Source organism: Echinops telfairi, unplaced genomic scaffold (assembly GCF_000313985.2).
Source record: "Echinops telfairi isolate 266 unplaced genomic scaffold, ASM31398v2 ScPeMD7_443;HRSCAF=831, whole genome shotgun sequence".
NCBI lineage: Eukaryota > Metazoa > Chordata > Mammalia > Afrosoricida > Tenrecidae > Echinops > Echinops telfairi.
Window position 1 is genome coordinate 57978798 of NW_022104341.1, and position 19745 is coordinate 57998542.

The 19745-nt window shown below is 39.4% G+C and overlaps 1 protein-coding gene across 1 annotated transcript in view; it reads left to right on the forward strand.

Moving 5' to 3' along the window:
- The first annotated feature begins 3968 nt into the window (after positions 1 to 3968).
- Positions 3969 to 19745, forward strand: part of DNAI4 (dynein axonemal intermediate chain 4) — an 88203-nt gene continuing 72426 nt past the window's right edge. The window contains exons 1-2 of the mRNA XM_004699617.2: positions 3969 to 4003; positions 11029 to 11209. Of these exons, the coding sequence (XP_004699674.1) occupies positions 3969 to 4003; positions 11029 to 11209 (216 nt within the window). The remainder of the gene's footprint in view (positions 4004 to 11028; positions 11210 to 19745) is intronic.

Consider the following 19745-nt stretch of genomic DNA (forward strand, 5'->3'; position numbering starts at 1 on the left):
CAATTGATGTGTGTATGGATTGGGATAACAGTTGTATGAGCCCCTAATAAAATGTTAAAAAAGAAAAAAAAGTTTGTGCAAAAAAAAAAGTTTGTCTCCAACCTACTGTATACTTGTTGCCATCATCAAACCAAAACCAAACTCACTATCATCAAGTGGATTCCTGTTCATAGCAACTCTATAGGACAGGGTAGAGCTGCTCCTGTGGGTCTCTTTACGGGAGTCATAGCAAATTCGGATCTTACAATTAGGTAAAAACAGAAACACAAAAACTTGATTGTTCTTTATATCCCACGCCATCAGCAAATTATATCAGTTCTACCAACACTTTCAACATAGTAGAAGGCAGTGTGTGTTGTCTCAAAACTGTCCTGTAGGTTTTCCCTTTTCGTGCAGAGTAAAAGTCCACATCTTTCAAGACCCCACAGGATCTGAATTTGGACTCTTCCTCTGTGTTCTTTTTTCATCATACTACACTCCCATTCAGGATTTTTTCTTTGCTATTCTATTTGGAATATCAGGCCCCCAGATAATCTGTGACTTACTCATTTCCTTCAATTGCCACTTTATCAATTCTCTGACTATCCTACATAAAATAATAATACTTTTCTCTCTCCCCATTTCCAATCCTCCAACCTTGTTATTACTTTTTTCCATAAGACATGTTTCTCCCTGGTGTATTAGTTGCCAAAAAGCAAACCTGCTGCCATGGAGTTGATTCCAACTCACAGCACCTTATAGAACAGAGAGAACTGCTCTATAGGGTCTCAGAGATTGTAAACCTTAAAGGGAGCATTTACATCTGCATTTCAGCTGCCGCCGTACAGCTCCACAAGGTTAGACACTCTAGTGGCTAAAAGTGAGCATCTCTAAAAATTAACTCCATATTTTACTTTAGAAATAAAGACTTTTATTTTTTCAAAGCCATTTTCCTGGGAGCTAATACAGATATCATACCATTCCATCACATCAAATGATATTGTCCAGTTACTACCACCATCAGTTTTAAAACATTTTCTTTCTTTTTGAACTCCTTGATATCAGTTCTCCTTTCCCCCATCCCCTACTGTACTCTCCAAGAACCCTTAATCTACTTGTCTCTATAGGTTCATCATTCCTTGGTTTCATATACAAAGAAACCCAGAAAAACACATAACAAAGATTCAAGGAATCCACCCACAATGACAAAATACATCAGAGATAAGCCTCAATATGGAAAAAAAAACAACACTGAAAATACTGAAAACTAGATGAGTACAAAGTGTCAGAGTCAGGATCAAGTGACAAGGTTTGAACCATTCAAGTCAGGTTTATAGAAATAAAGTCTAATTATCACCCCGATTCAATGTAACCTCAATGTATAGATAAGGAAACACACAGATTTAAAAACATGTTCAAGAACACACAACCTGAAAATTACTGGATAAATTTAGGCAGACAAATTGACTACTTTGCGCTTAAGCTTTCTGGTTGGTAAAATATGACTATTAAGCATCTAACGAGATACATGTCAGATAATAATATAGGTAGAATGTCTTTGAAAGTTAAATTTTAAATGGCATCGTCATTATCAGTTACCAATCCCGTCACCTCTATATCCACTCTATCTTAATTTGTTTTATCTCCACATTTATCACAGTGTCTTAGGCCTTGATTAGTTTACACCTGGGCTATTCCTACAGCATCTTAACTAATGATCTTCTTACTTCTAAGCTGTCCCGTTTGTAGCTAAATCTTTCTGAAGCTTAGTTTTTATCACTTTTCTTTTCTGCTCTAACCTTCAAAGGTACCCTTTTGTGTATATAATAAAGTCCAAAGCCTTAGCCTGGCATACAAGAACTTTAATGGTTGTTTTACTGTTTCAAAGCTTAACTTGGTGTTCTTTCATGCATCTAAATGAATCTTTTGGGATTTTCTCTACATACCACCTGCTTTTCTATCTTAATTGTTCCAAATGCTCTTTGTTCAGGATGTATTTTCTACCCAGCCTCAATACTTCTACCCACTTTTATCTCCACATACACCAGACATGCACAGGCATATCTCATACATACTATGCTCACATTTCTTTCAAAATTGACCTATCACTCAAGGTTTAACTTGATCATCACCTTCATGATTTCTCTGCTCTCTTCTCTAGCCTCAAGTAATCTTTACCATAATTCTCTTTTGTATTATGTGCTCCTTCTGAGGCAAATGCAATTTTGTAATGATACTAATATACATATTATTTTATTATATTGTAATCATTTTAGGGTCCATATATAATTCATAGTGTGTCCTGACCAGAAGTAGCACAGAGATTTATGCACAAGAAAACAATCCAAGAGAGAAGATTATGGTTTGTACCAGGGTGGTGGCAATGAAAGTAGTGACAGTTGCTCAGATTCTGGATGTATTTTGAAGTTTTCTGGCCTAAACCATTAGAAGAGGTGACATTAGCAAAACTGGAAGAGACAAGTGAGTTTGGTGGATATGGTGAAGGTGGGGTGATAGAGATTATAGTAACAATTTCTTTTGTAAGAAATAATGCAATACTAGCCCCAAGGAGTTAATTATATCCCAAAGATCCAACTCTTCCACATGCTATTCTGCTCTGCTTCTCATCCAAAAGCCACAGTAGGTTGTGACCTTCAGTCCTGAAGGGAAATGCCAGGTCCAACTTTTCTGCACCAAGTTATTTAGGGAGGAACTGGAAAGCTCCATACCCATATGGTTTGTAAGGAGCTAGGGATAGCCACGCACACATTCTCTCTCTCTCTCTCTCTCTCTCTCTCTCTCTCTCTCTCACATACACATACACACAAGAGTTAATCCAAATTTTATTTCAACATAGAGTCACTTCAAAAGAGATGAAGCAGGTCCTCCTCCGGAGGTGAGAAGGACACTTCAAGCATAGATTAAGACACTCCTTACCTCAAGAGCAAAGCCAGTCACCCTGGGTGAGAGAATAAGAGGACACTGTCTAGGGGAAGGCTTCTAGTTTTTAAAGGTTTCTACTTTGGTGGGGCTGAGAGGGGCGGGGAGGGTGTGGAGATTTATGCCACCAATGGTCAGACTGCTTTCTAATTAGTTACCAAGTTCATCTTTAGGATCTAAGCCTTTCTTTCCAATTTATCTCAGGTGATAATTCTGGTGCTATAAATCTGGGGAAGATGTTTTAGGATACCCACTCAACCTGACTTACAGTTGAGACATTTACCATAGTTGTTAGAACCATGTTATCTTAGAGTCCATGGTTCATTTTCCTAGCAGGAAGAATGCACAGAGAGAATAATCATTCCAGCAAGCAGAGGGTCCATTCTCTTGGCAAACAAAAGACATGTTCTGTCACAATGTCTTCTTGCTTCTACCAAGGCTCAGCCAGAAAATAGAGGTCTTTCTTTCCAGGTGACAAAAGATGTCACACCCTCTACGAAGGTTAAGTCAAAGACACTCCCAAGGAAACAGAGGGTGTGGTTCAGCTCACACTTTCCACCAAGGTCAGATCTCAGTCCCATTACACTCCTGTTCATCAGCATAGTAGAGAATGTCCTCCAAAATAAGACCCTAGCCACAGACTTAGAAAGTCTGTTTCCCCAAAAATAACAGTGTCTTATATTAATTTTTGCTCCCAAAGATGCGCTAGGTCTTGTTTTCGGGGGATATCTTATTTTTCCATGAAGAAGAATACGGTACACATTTATTGTTTATTGTTTTATTAAAAGAGACCTCTTGTACTTCCTGTCTGCTCTGGCTTCACTGTGGCCAACAGTGAGCTATGGTCCAGAGTCCAGAGTTACGGTAGCTTCGGGGGGCCTTATTTTCGGGGAGGTCTTATTTTCGGGGGGATGCCTTATATTTCAGCGAGAGACAAAACTGTAAGTAGGTCTTATTTTCGGGGGATGTCTTACTTTCGGGGAAACACAGTATATAAGGAACCTTGGCTAGAAAGGTCACAATTAATTGACCATAACTCAGTAGTAATGATGAAGATTGAAGTCAAGGCTCAGTTTGGGACATGGTAAGTGTGAGTTAGAGATGTCTAATAAAGAGGTGGGTATATGGGTTTAGAGTTGAGAGGGCCAATCAGATATAGATAGATATAGATATAGATATATAGATATTTGGAGGTCATTATCATATGGATGGAGTTTAAATCATGACTATGGATGAGAACACTTAGGGTATGAGTATAGATGGAAAAGAAGTGAGGTTCAAGGATGAGAACTGTGGCAACTACAAGTAGCTGGACATGAACTAGCAAAAGAGACTCAGAGAAAATAACCAGGAAAAAAAATCAGATGACAGGAGAGCTCTACAACCCAAGATTTTTTTAAAAATCAAAGAGAAAGGAATGAACAACTAGGTTAAATACTGCCAATTAAGATGGGAACAATGAAATAGCCATTGATGTTAATATGGAGGTGATTGATGATAAAAATCTTTTCAGTGGGATGATAATGGAAAAACCCAGACTATAGTTTCAAGAGAGAAAAGAGATAGCAAACTATGAATATAAACTTTTTTTTCCAGGAGGTTTCTATAAAAATTAATGAATGAATAGTAGCTGTAGGAGTAGATGGAGTCTTGAGGAGCTTTTTGTTTAAGATGTCATTGTTACCTGCCATTGAGTCCGTTCCACCCCCTACCGGCCCTATGCACAACAGAAGAAAACACTCATCCTCACATCTGTGCCTACACTTCAACCCATTGTTGCAGCCACTGTGCCAGTCCATCTTTTGAGGGCCTTCTCCTTTTCCATACCCCTTTCCTTTACCACACATGATGTCCTTCTTCAAAGTACGTGAGACAAAGTCTCATCATCCTTGCTTCTTCAAAGACAGATTTGTTTGTTCTTTCAGTAGCTGATAGTACATTTGATATTCTTTGCCAGCACCATAATTCAAATGCATCATATTTATATGCTGAAAGAAATGATCTAGTAGAATGAGAAAACCTGACACTGCAAGAAAGAATTGCTAAAGCATGTCTTTGGAGAAAAGGGAATCAAATGCATGTGTAGAGGGATTGACCTATACTAGAATGATAGATAATCTATTCAGTGTGACACAGGATAGACAGTCTAGCACAGATGTAGACAGGTGCATATATGTGACAGCAGGAATAGTGAATGTTAACTGATTGCTTCAGTTTTCACATTTGATCAGCTGGAAGTAAAGATGGGAGGGAAAGTATTAATATTTGAGGAGAAAGAAAAAAAATGAAATTATGGCTTTAATGTAGTAGAAAATGAACCAAAAAAACACTGTGATTGCTGGCACACTAAGGACCTACTTCAAGTTAATGATCCATAATCTAAAATGAGACCAGTTATCATGGCTGAGTGTGTTTTTTTTTCCTTTGGCTTTGTTCACTTGTACAGGTACAGGCCAAAAATAAGAGGAACATTGGAATTAACCAGAGTTTTGTTTTTCAGGAATACAAGGAATTAAGGGAAAGTGAGGTGAGGGTGTAAGTAAAGCGTGATTATGATAATTAACTCTGGATTATACTAATTGACAGTATACTCAAGAGGGAATACATGTCAGAAGAGGAGAAGGGAATGACACTGGTAAGATCAAGAGATTGAAGGGCATACTGAGGCTGAAGGGTAGTTGAGGTTAGGCCATAGGAACCTATATAAACTACACAGACAGGAAAAGAAGGCTGACTTTGCCAAGGACATTACCTTGGGAGTAAATGACTAAAGTAGAAGAGAAGACACTTTTTTTTAACATTTGTATTGGCACCCAGTCCACATATCATGCAATTCAATAGTTCAACCATATCAAGAATTGTATAATCATTACTACAGTCAATTTTAGAACATCCCCCATTTTTAAATTGTCCTCAAAAGTAGTTGTTTAATCTCAATGAATTCTAGGGCTCCCTCCCCACTCCCTCCTTCACTGTTTACTCTTGAAATGCCCTCACCCTCCCTATCTCCCACTCCCACCCCCTACATGCCCTATGAACCCTCGCATCAGTTATTATCATTTTGCATCAACTTCTGTACTTCACAAACTGGGAAACCCAAGAGAAACAATTAAAAACAGTCAAAGTGGTAAGGATAAAATAATAATAATATAAAAATACAAATACAAATAATGACTAAGAAAGAAAATACCACCCTCAATATTTAAAAATCCAGGGTAAAATTTTTTTTGTCATGGAACACACAAGAGATGAAGGGAGACGTCGGACAGGGCAAGATATGACAAAATACCAGTTTATAAACTATCAAGGGCTCATGAGGGAGAGGGGAGCGGGGAGGGAGGGGAAAAATGAGGACCTAATGTTGGGGGTTTAATGGAGAGAAAATTTTTTGAGAATGATGTACAAATGCACTTTACACAATTGATGTGTGTATGGATTGCGATAACATTTGTATGAGCCCCTAATAAAATGTTTAAAAAAAAAAAAAAAAGATACTTGCACCTAGAACAAAGTCAGGTTGGGTTGACAGGGAGATCAGCTGACCAACTATCACATATGGCCCAGTATAACCAAGATTACAGTGATCTCTGTCTGATAGTAAGGTTGTAGGAGACCCTTGCCTGTGGCTAGTGGGGGTCTGCCAATGGCTTAATCTAACTAGTTCCTCTGCAGATGGGTTTGATGCTCCCACTGCCCTCCATAGCCTTCTACCAATTGGGTGTTCATAATTTTAGCTCCGATACTTTGCCCTTTGTCATATTTGAATTTTGTTATTATCTTCGGATCACACAAGCTGGTGTGCTTCTTCCACATGGACTTAGTTGAAGCCTCACTTAAATGGCTGCTTGTTGAATACAAGCCTTTAAGATCCTAGACACTGTTTGATAGCCGGGCACTGTGGGATGCAGAAGGGTTTTTCCCCATGTTGCACCCCAAATATATGCCAAACCTAAGACGCTACATGCACATATTCAATGGCTGTACACTTGGGGATCAGCTGCTTAGAGGTTATCTCCCTGAGGGTTATCAGCCATGTAGAGCAATCAGACTCTATAGTCTGTCCCACCCTAAATAGGGCCCACTCCCTTCTGATAAGGATAGTGGGTTGTTTCCCTGAAGGAGAGCCCAGAGACAAGGTCAAGCCAACTCAAGGAGGAACAAGGTTAGGCTACTATCTTGAATCTTGGGTCTGCCCACCTTGTCACATGTGTATCCTTAGTGCTGCCCCTTCTGATTGGGTGTACACTCCTAGCTTGTCCCCCTCCAAGTGATGTATGCTGATTGTACAACCCCTTCCAATTATGATGTAATGGGGGGGGGGGCTTGCATGTTCCTGAAAGTATATATATATGCCATGATTGGAAATATATTCTCTGTGTGTGTGTGGACCTGGCTGCTGAGATCATAGCCGTCCAGGAGGTGAGCATGCTACCATGAAATGTGTCTAACTCCTTAATTTTACTCTCTCTCCTATCTTATATGACTTTATTATGATCTTTATATATTATAACCATACAATTGCACCTACGGACCCCTTGGTTGTTAGAGGCTGGTTTACTCTGACAGGGCGCCATCTGCTTTCTTCACCACACTTTGCTATAGTACCATTACCTTCAGTGATTGTTTCATGAAGGGGTAGGTATAGATGAGGGCCATGTTATCAGAACTAACTGTTCTTGGATTGGTGCTAGAAGCCCCAAATCCAACTGCTTGTTCCTGGGATATGCACCACCCAGGTCTACTTAGGCAGCCATAATATGACAAAATCAAAACAGCATAACCAACTTACACCAGTAACAGCAATAAACCAACCAGCAAACAAACAAAACAAAAAGAAGAAAAGCTAAAGGCAGGAAAATAAAAACCCATAGAAACAAAAAAGTACAATTTTGTCAATCACCCCCCTAAAGCATAAGGCGATTGCACTTAAAACATCATCAATTTTCCCAGTGACACAGCACTTCAGACACTGTTGGTAGGAGGAGTCTATGTGAGTATATTTCCACCTTGAATAGCATGCGTTGTTGCCCTATACAGTTTGATCTCCCATTCAATTGACCTCTGTTAACACTAAGTATGGGGATTGGTGTCGGGGGGGACCTTACTGGATCAATACTTCCTAGTGCAGATTGCTGCCCAACATAACAAAACCTGTCATATCACTGTGAGTCAGACATTGAAGTACTAAATCCTATATGATGATTCTGGGTCCCTTTCCGTTGGACACCCACCAAGCCAGAGGTTCTCCCCAAGGTCCAATGACTGCCACTTCCACAGTCCTGAGTCGGCCACTTTCTGATTCCTCTCCTTGCCGAGTCCCCCAGTCCTCAGTCGAAGAGTGAAGGTAACTTGAGGCAGGGCTCAGTTCATTCTGCCGGGCCTCTATGTTAAGTCCTTCTGGTGTAGTCTCTGCATTATGCCACGATCATGATGCTTAGTCCATGTGTGGTTCACCGAAGGTTGGGTAGAACCTTGTAGGCAGCATATTGATGGATTTTGTTTTATTATCCATTTTGATAGTCCCTATCTCTTTATTGGTGCATTTAGTCCATGAACATTCAGTGAAATAGCATATTTGCTACCATTTTTGCTTTATGTATGTGTTTGTTGTGTGTTTGGATGTGTAATGTGCTAGTTTCTTTGTTCTTCCTATGTTGTTTCCTGCTTTGGGTGTAGCTGTGTGTGTTTTGACTTTTGTGTTGAATTGTATTTTTGTTAATTTCAGGTTTGTGTGTTATTGCTGTTAGTTTTTTGGTCATGGTACTTCATTGCCTATTTTTGTAGTGGTGGTCTTATTTTTGTGAATTCTTTTAGTTTCGCCTTGTCTTGTAATACTTTTATTTCTCCATCATATTTGATAATTTTGCTGGATACAGGATTCTAAGTTGATAATTTTTTCCCCCACCAGTACTCTGTATATGCCACTCCATTGTCTTATTGTCTGTATGGTTTTTGCTGAGAAGTCTGAGGTTATTCTAATTGCTGACCCTTTGTATGTCAATGATCTTTTTCTATGGCTGCTCTTAGAATTTTTTCCTTGTCGTTGGTTTTAGACATCTTGACTACAATATGCTGGAGAATTTTCCTTTGGGGGTCTTTCCTGGCTGGGGTTCTTTCAACTTCCTGAATAATTATATTTCATTCCTTTAGACATTGAGGAAAGTTCTCTTATAGGAGTTCTTGGACTATTCACTTTGTGGATTTTTTTTTTTTGCTTTTACCTCTTCTGGAATCCCTATAAGACACAAATTGTTCCTCTTAATTGTGTCCCACCTTGTTCTCAAGTTTTTCTTGGTCTCTTTTGCATTTTTGTTATTTGTTCTTCTTTAGGTTGGAATCTGTAGATTTGCTCACTAATTTGGGTTTCCTTCTCTTCAATTTTGTTTCTCTTCTTTTATAGCATTGTGCTTTTCCTTTATAGTTTAATTCTGCTATTGTTGTTCTTGTTTTTTGTGTTTCTGTTTGGAGTTTCTCTAGTGGGATTACTAACTTTTTCTGTTTCACCTTTTCTCTCAGACTCTTCCTTCAACTGTTGCACGAGCGATATCATTCTTTTAAATTCTTTTTCTGGTAAATCCATAGCCTGTTCAATTTCTGGTATTACATTTAGGGCTGGTTGGCATCTGGTTATTTGTTTGTTTGTCATGGTTGTGTGTGCGTGTGTATAAGCATGCACTGATATCTTCTGTTATCTCTTTGGCATCTTGGAGTCTATATTAGAGGTGTTACAGAGGTAGTGTTATGTGGGAGTGGTTAACTCTGTTAGGTGGGGCAGTAGGGGATGATGGACAGTTTGTATTAAGTATCTGGGGGGGGTGTTAGATTAGGTATTTAGGGAGCTATCAGAAAATGGGGGAGGAAGAAGTGTTAGGGGAGAAGGAGTGAAAGGAGCAGCAGGTAAAAAAAATGGGAGGGATAGGGCAGTGTTATTTGGTACCATAATTCAATTTATACATTCTTCAGTATTCATTATTCAATTTTCGTCACACGCATATAAGTCAATTGTACTATCTTACATAGTGTTGTCTGTTTTACCTCTCTGGTATACTCTTCTAATACTCATTGTAATAGTTATGCATAATTCACAGACAAAATGTATGATTAAAGGGTATATTAAGGAAGTTATGTTGTAATGCCAGTGAGAAATGCTCAGGGTTGAGTTGTTTATCCGGTGATGTTAACAATGTCTTGTCAAGTCTGCTAATAAATATTCAAAAGGACAAACCCCTTTGCTGTAGGCCTCAACCCAAAGGCATTCAGCTTTCGCTCCGTTGGTCAGCAAATGCACCTCCCTGAATTAAGTGCTCAGAGGCACCCCACTCCAGAAAGTCTCAGCCCAAAGCCAGTCAGCTCTGCTTCTTTCATTCAATAAGCCTAACTTCTCCATTTAAGTGCCCAAAGGCACCCCATTCCATAATCCGGACTCCTGCACAAGAGCACTCAGCTTTATTTGCTCTGTGGGCTGGGAAGTCCATTTCTGTTTCATGCCCTCACTCTTGGTTCTGCTGCTACTCCTCTGGTGATACAGCTTTTAACTGGATCCAGGAGGTTCACTGCACAGGAATCTTGGGTCCATAGGACACACTCTATTCTTGGCTCTTGTTGGTGATAAGATCCCTCCTGCTTCTCAGAGGGATCATTTTTTACACAGCAGATGGCAATACAGGGACTTGTGTTCACAACTACTCACAGGTGAAGCCTTTCAGTATTGTTTCCCCACCTACTTAGAGAACCCATGCAGAGAAAGGTCGTTTGGTGGGAGTTACAATAAGGAAACAAAGACTCAGAACTCAATGTAGACTTTGGGCCTGACTACCTGGATTCATATCTCAACTCTAGTAGGAGTACTTCCCTTTAAGCCTCTGTGACTTACTTCAGTATACAGCAGTAGTAATGGCAACTTCTTAGAGTTGTGTAAGGGAAAGAATGATACAAATAATGCAAGTGCAATAGAATATGCTTATATCTGATGGGCTTTAAAATAGCTATTATTTCTTGAGTATATGTTTAGAATGTTTGCATGTTTCTAAATGAAGTTGGGTTTTTTTTTTGCTGATTTTTCTTTTTAATCCTAGATCCTATATACTATGTTTTCTTTTCCTACTGCAGGAGGAGCATTGACCCACAAGTAAGGAAATCTATCAGCTTCACCAGTTCTGTCAAAGGAATTCAATCAAAAGGATATGCTGGTGCATACCAAAGCAGAATGGCTATGTCGAGGACTATGACTGTGGTACCTGAAGTGAAAGTAGACAAAATGACTGTGTCCTCTACCAAGACACCCCTGCAAGTAATACTCTTTTGACTATATTGAGTTTTTTTTTAATGATGGTGTGGAAAATTTGATTGGAGTGTTAAAAATATGAAAGTGACTGCTTTTACGTAATGACTTATAATCCCCAAATACTGATGTTGTTTGAAATGCTACTGCATAGAATGCTTTATCCACTGCTGTCAAGTCAATTTGGATTCATAGCAACCCTCTACAGGACAGTGTAGACCTGCCCTAGAGGGCTTCCAAGGCTGTAAATCATTATGACATTAGACATCCACATGTTTCTCTCACAGAACAGCTGGTGAAATTGAATCATCTACCTCTCAGTTAGCACCTGATCACTTTAGCCACACCTCTACTTTGAGGAGATAATTAGGGCACAAAGAGAAAAGTCTATTCATGTCCTTAAGAATTGGTTGCTTATGATCTTAAATATAGCTAATAAAGTACAGGTCCCTGGGAAAGATAAGTGATTTGCAATCAGTTGCTCACCTGACGGTTGGTAGTTTGAATCCACCCAGTGGCACTGTGAAAGAGATCTGGCAAACTGCTTCCATAAAGGGTACAGTCAGGAGAAAACTGGAGCCATTCCACTCTGTAATGTGAGGTTTCCATATTGCTTTTTGTGTTTAAGCACAGTACATCTATTGTTTCTGGCAATGTATCTTTGAAATATATTAAAATTAATCATTAAAAAACTTTATTTGGTCTTCTTAGAAAAATTATAATTAAGGATTGAATGATTATAAACTTCTCACTCAAGTGTAACATATACAGAAACATATATAATATATACAATGTAAGTCAAAAGTATTGTTACTAGGGCTCCAGTTGTACTAAAGAAAACATGTTTAGACATATCTGTGTGATCAGTAGTGGCTGCAGACAAGTTCTCTCAGTCACACACCAGTCTCATTAGCATGCCTTCAAAAAAGATACAATCAAAATAGTGGCTTCGAAGGGGATCTGCTGAGCCAGTTCACATCAAGGCACAGAGGTCAGCTTAGAGGTTCTGATGATTGTGTTTTGGGACTCTAATTCTGCTTACCCAAAGGGGTAATCTTGATAGATTTTCTTAGAGGACACAGGAATCTTATTATGAAAAAAGTTTTTAGAAAAAATGGAAACTGCACTGGTCAGTCGAAGACCAGGAAAGTTACATAGAGGAACGTTTCCCATTGCCCTTGATCTTTCTTCGACAGTAACAAAGGCTGTGCTATGAGAATTTTGTTTGGAAGCCTCACCCACACTTCACCTTATAGCCCTGATCTTGCCCCATTCAGTCTTCTTTTTTGTTCTCAAACTCAAAAAGCACAATTTGAGGCACTCAAGGTTTCCAAAGCGGCTGTTCTGATGTGGTGTAACTCAAAGAGGGTGGCAGAGATGGAAACACCTCCTTCAGAAGTGTGCAGAGCTATGTGGAGCAACAATGGTTGCATATTTTTATATTTCCATTTAATTAAGATTCCTCTGATTTTGTACCAGTACGTTTTGATTTACTTATAAAACATTTTTTACATATATCAAAAGAGAACAATCCACAAAAAATAAAATTGATAAATTGGACCTCATCAAAATGAAAACTTCTGCTTATTGAAAGACACTGCCCTCTAGACAACTGGACATACCTTGCAGAGGGGTAGTGGGGAGATGAGTCACTTAGGGTACAGTATAGCAATAATGAAACCCACAACCTTCCTCTAGTTCTTAAACGCTTCCTCCCCCCAACTACCAGGACCCCAGTTCTGCCTTGCAGACCTGGTTAGACCAGATGATGCACAGCGCTACAGATGGGAATTGGAAACACAGGGAATCTAGGACAGATGAACCTCTCAGGACCAGGGGTGACAGTGGTGAAACCAGGAGGGAAGGGGGATGTAGAAAGGGGGAATTGATCACAGGGAGCTACATATAACCTCCTCTCTGGGGGACGGGCAGCTGAGGGATGGGTGAAGGGAGACGCCGGGCAGTGTAACATAAGATACAATAATACTTTATAAAGTATCAAGGGTGCATGGGGGAGAGGGGAGGAGCAGGGGAGGGGGAGGGGGGGAAAGGAAAATGAGCTGATTCCGGGAACCCAAGAGGAAAGCGAATTTTTGGAATAATGAGGGCAACAAATGTATAGATGTGCTTTACACAATTGATCTCTGTATTGTGATGAATTGTATGAGCCCCAATAAATTGATAAAAAAAAGACACACACACCCAAAAATAAAAAGATTGAAAATAAAAAAAAAAAGAAAAAAGAAAGACACTGCCAGCAGAATGAAATACAGAAAAATTTTAGGTGAGAAGCATGTGTCTGATGAAGTTCTTGTATCCAAAAGAAATAACTCACAAAAGAGCCTTGAAACAACTCAATAAAAAAAATAAGCAAAGCATATTAAACATTTCACCTACCTAGATGGTGTCAAAAAAGCACATCAAGAAAAGTTCTACTTCATTAACCATTAAGGAAATCAAATTAAACCCACAATGAGATACTACCTATTATTGCTCTTGTTATTGGCCATTGAGTCCATTTCTGACTTATGGTGGCCCCACATATGCACAGTAGAATTACTCCACAGGAGTTTCAAGGCTGTGAGTTTTGGGAAGCATATACTAGTCAAGGTACATCTGGTAGGTTCAGAGGACCAACCTTTGGGTTAGTATACCCTACAATGACTAAAAGATGGACCTTATCAAGCATTGGCAAGCATGCAGAGAAACAACTGTGTGTTGCTGGTGGAAATTGAAGTCAATTTGTTTATTAAAATTATTTACGTAAATGTTAAGCATACATCTACAATACCATCTTGACATTCCGCTGTCATTTACTCCAGAGCAAAGTATATCTATGTAACAAGTGCATGAATATGGACAACAGCTGTATTTAAAACTGGACCCAGCGCTACTTTAATTTTAGCATTCAATTCTACCTTCCAAGTCTGGCTAGACCAGAGGATGTACACTGGTAAAGATAGGAACAGGAAACACAGGGAATCCAGGCAGATGATCCCCTCAGGACCAGTGGTGAGAGTGGTGATACTGGGAGGGTAGAGAGAGAGTGGGTTGGAAAGAGGGAACCTATTACAAGGAACTATACGTGACCTCCTCCCTGGGGGACGGACAACAGAAAAGTGGGTGAAGGGAGACGTCAGACAGGGCAAGATATGACAAAATAATAATTTATAAGTTATCAAGGGCTCATGAGGGAGGAGGGAGTGGGGAGGGAGGGGTAAAAGAGGAGCTGATGCCAGGGGCTTAAGTGGAGAGCAAATGTTTTGAGAATGATGAGGGCAATGAATATACAAATGTGCTTTACACAATTGATGTATGTGCGGATTGTGATGAGTAGTATGAGCCCCTAATAAAACAATTAAAAATAAATAAATAAATTGGCAAAAAAAATTTTAGCATTCAAAACTCCTTTTATACAGTGTTTTATGTGTATATCCCATCATTACAAAGATGAGATAAAACATGTAAGGTTGCCCTAACATTGAAAAATCAGTACTGCTCATTATCAGTAAGTTTTAAAAAGGAGAAACAATGTGATCACATCAGATGAAAAAACATTTGATGAAACTCAATACCCATTCACAGTTAAAAAAGGAACTTCTCAACCAACTAGAAATAGAAAGGATTTACTCAAGGTTATTAATATTTAGTAGTGAAAGACTACATGTTTTCCCCTGAAGACTGGGAATGAGTCACAGTGGTTCTCAACCTTCTTTATGCCTTGACCCTTTCATACAGCTCCTCATGTTGTGGTGACTCTCCCAATCATAAAATTATTTTCGCTGCTACTTCATAACTGTAATTTTGCTACTGTTGTGAATCGGGCGACCCCTGTGAAAGGGTCAGTTCAGTTGACCCCCAAAGGGGTCGCAACCCACAGGTTGAGAACCACTGGTAAGACAAGATGTTTACTTTTACCATTTCTATTTAACATGGGTTCTACAGGTCATAAACAGAACAATTAGCCAGTAAAAAGTAAATAAAGACTGGAGAAGAGATCAACTCTTTATGGATGCCATAACTATCTCTACAGTAAACAACAAAAGTCTATAAACATACTAATAGAACTCACTGCCATTGAATCAATTCTTACTCATAGTGACCCTTTAGGACAAGGTACGACGGCCCCTGTAAGGTTCTGAAACCTTAAGTCTTTACGGGAATAGGAAGCCTTGTGTTTCTCCTGCAGAGTGGCGGTAGACTCCTCCCCTCATCCAACTAAAGAATGGATAAACGCATAAATCAGCATATCTAAACATTAGCAATGAAATTAATTTATACACTGATTTTGAATAGACAGTACACAATAACTACCATTTATAATGGCATAAAAATACCATTAAAATGGCATAGGGAGTAAAAAATGAAATATTCACAAAATATTCATGCATACAATTTTAAATTGCTGAGGGAAAAGGCAGACAGTGTAAAATACATATTTATTAAGATTAGACTGGGGAAGGGAGGGAGAAGAAATATGGGGAGCGGATATCAGGGGCTCAAGTGAGAAGAGAATGCTTTGAAAATGATGATGGCAGCATATGTGCAAATGTTCTTGACACACTGGATGAATGCATGGATTGTGATAAGAGATGTAAGAGCCCCTAATAAAAGTATTTAAAATTCAACGAAGACTAAATGCCATCTGGCATTTTTATACTCCATTCTACTTAGGTAGACAAGTTAGATGAACACGTAAACAGGAGTAGGTAAATAGGAATGTGGTTTGGCAGATGTTATTGCTACATGTATATTTGTATGTCTGTAAATATACCATGTGTATAGTAGAGCAAATGGTACAAAGTTATAAAACGTTTTTAGACTCTTCTTAACCTAAACACCAGCAGGATATTTCTTGTAAATTGGCAAGCCAATTCTAAAAATTACATAGAGAGGGAAAAATTTAGTATAGCCAAAATAATTTTTTATGAAGAAGACAAAACTGTAGAACTCAAACAATTGCATTCAGGATTTTACTATAAGACTATAGTCATTAAGCCTGTGAGATTTTTATAAACAAAATGATGTTTGAACTGTTCAATATATATATAGGCAACAGCAACGACAAAATGGGGTGAGGGGCCACCTCACACCTACATCAACTCTCAATGATCCCTAATGAGAACTAAACCATTTAGTGCTGTGTCAGAGCTATGTGTGGCAAAGGTAAATATTACATACACAGTCCTGTATTATCAATAGTGAGCATTATATGAGTGAAGAGTTAGGTGGACAAGTTAGAGGAACACGTAGGAGTGGGTAAATAGGACTCTCTCCATGATCATATGTAGGTTTGGCAGATGTCATTTCTGCATACAGATTTGTATGTCTGTGAATATATCCTTGTGTATCGTAGAGCAAATGGTACAAAGTTATGAAACTTATTAGCTGTAATCAAACACCTTGAGTTATTGGGCCTGTGGGACCATAAAGGTCAGTTGATTTACCATAGTCCACAAAGATAATGTTCTACTTTAGTGAGTAGAGCACCATCTTAGGTTCAACTACTGGTCTCACTGGCAGGGGCAAAGAAAAGTGAAGAAAATTAAAGAACCATGGAAACAATTAGTCCAAAGGACTAATGGACCATGTGACCCACGACCTCCACTACCCTGGGACCAGAATAATAAGATGGTGCCCAGCTACCAAGTTAGTCACCCTAAAATCGAAGGACCCCTATCTCAGGTCCTGGATAGAATTCAAGAAAAATGTTGAGCAAAACAAAATAATTTTAAAAATCTATCTATTTACTGGTCTAATAGGGACTAATGGAATCCTAAGATTATGGCCTCTACTTACCCTCCAGGCCTGGAACAGAATTCATCTCTGGTCCAACAGTCAGTCAGACAATAGGCTTGCCTATCAGGTGAGCGGTAACACCAAGAAGTTACACGCTCCTGAGGACATCTGCGGACAGAGCAAACGAGTCGCATTTACTCAGGCCGTGGTGCAGAGGCAGAAATGGCAGGAAAGAAGGGCTAAGAGAAACAGTAATCCCGGGAGGAAATGGAAAGGGTTCTACAATCAGAGTCAAAACAAAATGTGCATGAATGGTTGAGGGGAACACCAACTTGTTGGTAACCCTTCATTCAAATCATAATAAAATTTTAAATAAGTTAACCCAAAATAGATCATAGACTATGCACTAAAACTAAATACTAGACTAAAAGTCTAAAACTTTTAGAAGAAAATAGGAGGGGAAAAGAATCTTTAACCTAAAGGTAAGGCAAAAATGTCTTAGCTATGAGACAAAATACATAAATTTTAAAGGGAAAAAATAATTGAACTCAAATTTTAGAACTTCTTTACCATTTTAAGAAAATAAAATACTAAGGCACAGGCTGGGACTAAAAACTCCTACCTGGGAGTGTGGAGGGAGGGTAGGGTGGAAGTGGGGAACCGATTACAAGGATCTACATATGGCTTCCTCTTTGAGGGACAGACAGCGGAAAGGTGGGGGAAGGGAGACGTCAGACGGTGCAAGATATGACAAAATAATAATTTATAAAGTGTCAAGTTCATGAGGGAGGGGGGAATGGAGGGAGGGGAAAAATGAGGAGCTGATGCCAGGCGCTTAGGTGAAGAGCGAGTGTTTTGAGAATGATGAGGGCAATGAATGTACAAATGTGCTTTACACAGTCGATGTATGTATGGATTGTGATGAGTTGCATGAGCCCCTAATAAAACTATTATAATAAATAAATAACAACAACAAAATAAAACTCCTACTTGATTAGGCTTTTATGCAGAATATTTAAGGAATTCTTAATGAGAACCCAAACAGCCTTCCTTAAAAGTTAAGCTAGTAATTTAACTGGACACCTGATCATCATACAAGATATAAGGATGAACCTATTAGTACAGTTCCCTAAGCACATGAGAAGACGTTCAATATCTTTAAGGAAACGCAAATGCAAACCACAGTGGAATACCACTCACAGCTGTTAACTCTCTGATATTCAGTGGATTCTGAGTCATAGCAACCCTATAGACAGAGTAGAACTATGCCTTTGGGGTCAGAGACAGTAAACCTTAACTTGAGCAAGACACCCTCGTCTTTCTCCTGTGGAGCAAGTGGCAGGTTCAAACTGCTGACCTTGTGGTTAGTAGCCCAAATCATAAGCTACTATACCATCAGGACTTCTTAAACACCTGTTTTCTAAAAATCCCTGCCATTAATTCAATTCTAAGTCAGTGACCCAATAGAACAGAGTCGAGCTGTCCTTTTAGGTTTACAAGAGCAGAAAGTCCCATCTTCTACGGAGCAGCTGGTGTGTTCAAAGTTCTGCCTGTGATTAGAACCCCAGAGTATAACCCACTACACTACCAGTTATTCTTCTACAAACCTAGTAGAATGGCTAAAATTTAAAAATTACTTACAATACCAAGCACTGGCAAGCAAAACGAACAACAGGAATCTTCACATGGCTGGAAGAAATGGACACTTATACAATGACTTCAGAAGACAGAACGGCAGTTTCTAATAAAAAATGCCATGTACCTAGCATACAACCCTGCTGTGTAGTTTTTCTTCAAAAATTAATGAGAGAAACAGGCTTGTAATGCATAAACGTGCTTCGTTTATTGCAAGGCAGTAGAGGCAAGACACCCAAGGCAGTCCTCACGAGGTTCCTTTTGAGAATTCGAATTAACAGTTAGAACATTGGTACCACGATGAGAGTCCAGGTATTCATGCTTAAGGCTTTTTCCTTTTTTGAGAGGTCCCAGGAGGAGGGCTTGATGTTGGGTGGAATTTGGCAGAGATCCCTCTGCACTAGCAACCTAAATCGGCCATCCTAGGGTGGCATCAGTCAGATGTCTACAGAAAGTACCCTTTGCTTCTGCCTTCTCTCAGTGAGTAAGCAGAAATTCAGGGTTTTTAAGTGAAATTCTTACTATGTCTCAAGAATAGTTTACAAGGATTAGTTAGGCTAATCAAAGTGGGCTGAGTCCAAGTTAGCTTTCTGTAGAGGTTGCTGAGCTCACATATTTGACAGGCTTCCATCCCCAAACACAGCCACTGTGGTGAGGGGGCACTGTTTTGTTCTATTATATACAAGGTCCCTAAGAATCCAGAACAGATTGCACACCAGTAGCAACAACAACATGCCCAAATATGTATGGCTTGTTGACTGTAAAACCAATTGGCTCTGGAAACTTTAACTCAAAGCAAAATAAAGGGTTAAGAAAAGACAGCCGTGGGACAGTTCTATTCTGCCTATCGGGGTTTGAGTTGGTAAGGACTGGACAGCAATGGGTTTAATATGAGGTTGTTGCCAGTTTTAAATTCTCCCGGTCTTTAAGAACTGCAGTTTCGACTGTCTCACTCTCACTCTCACTGTCTCACTGTCTCACTGTCTCACTGTCTCACTCACTCACTGACTCACTCTCACTCACTGTCTCACTCTCTCACTGTCTCACTCTCTCACTGTCTCACTCACTGACTGACTCACTTTCACTCTCTCACTGTCTCACTCACTCACTGACTCACTCTCACTCTCTCACTGTCTCTCACTCACTGACTCACTCTCACTCTCTCACTGTC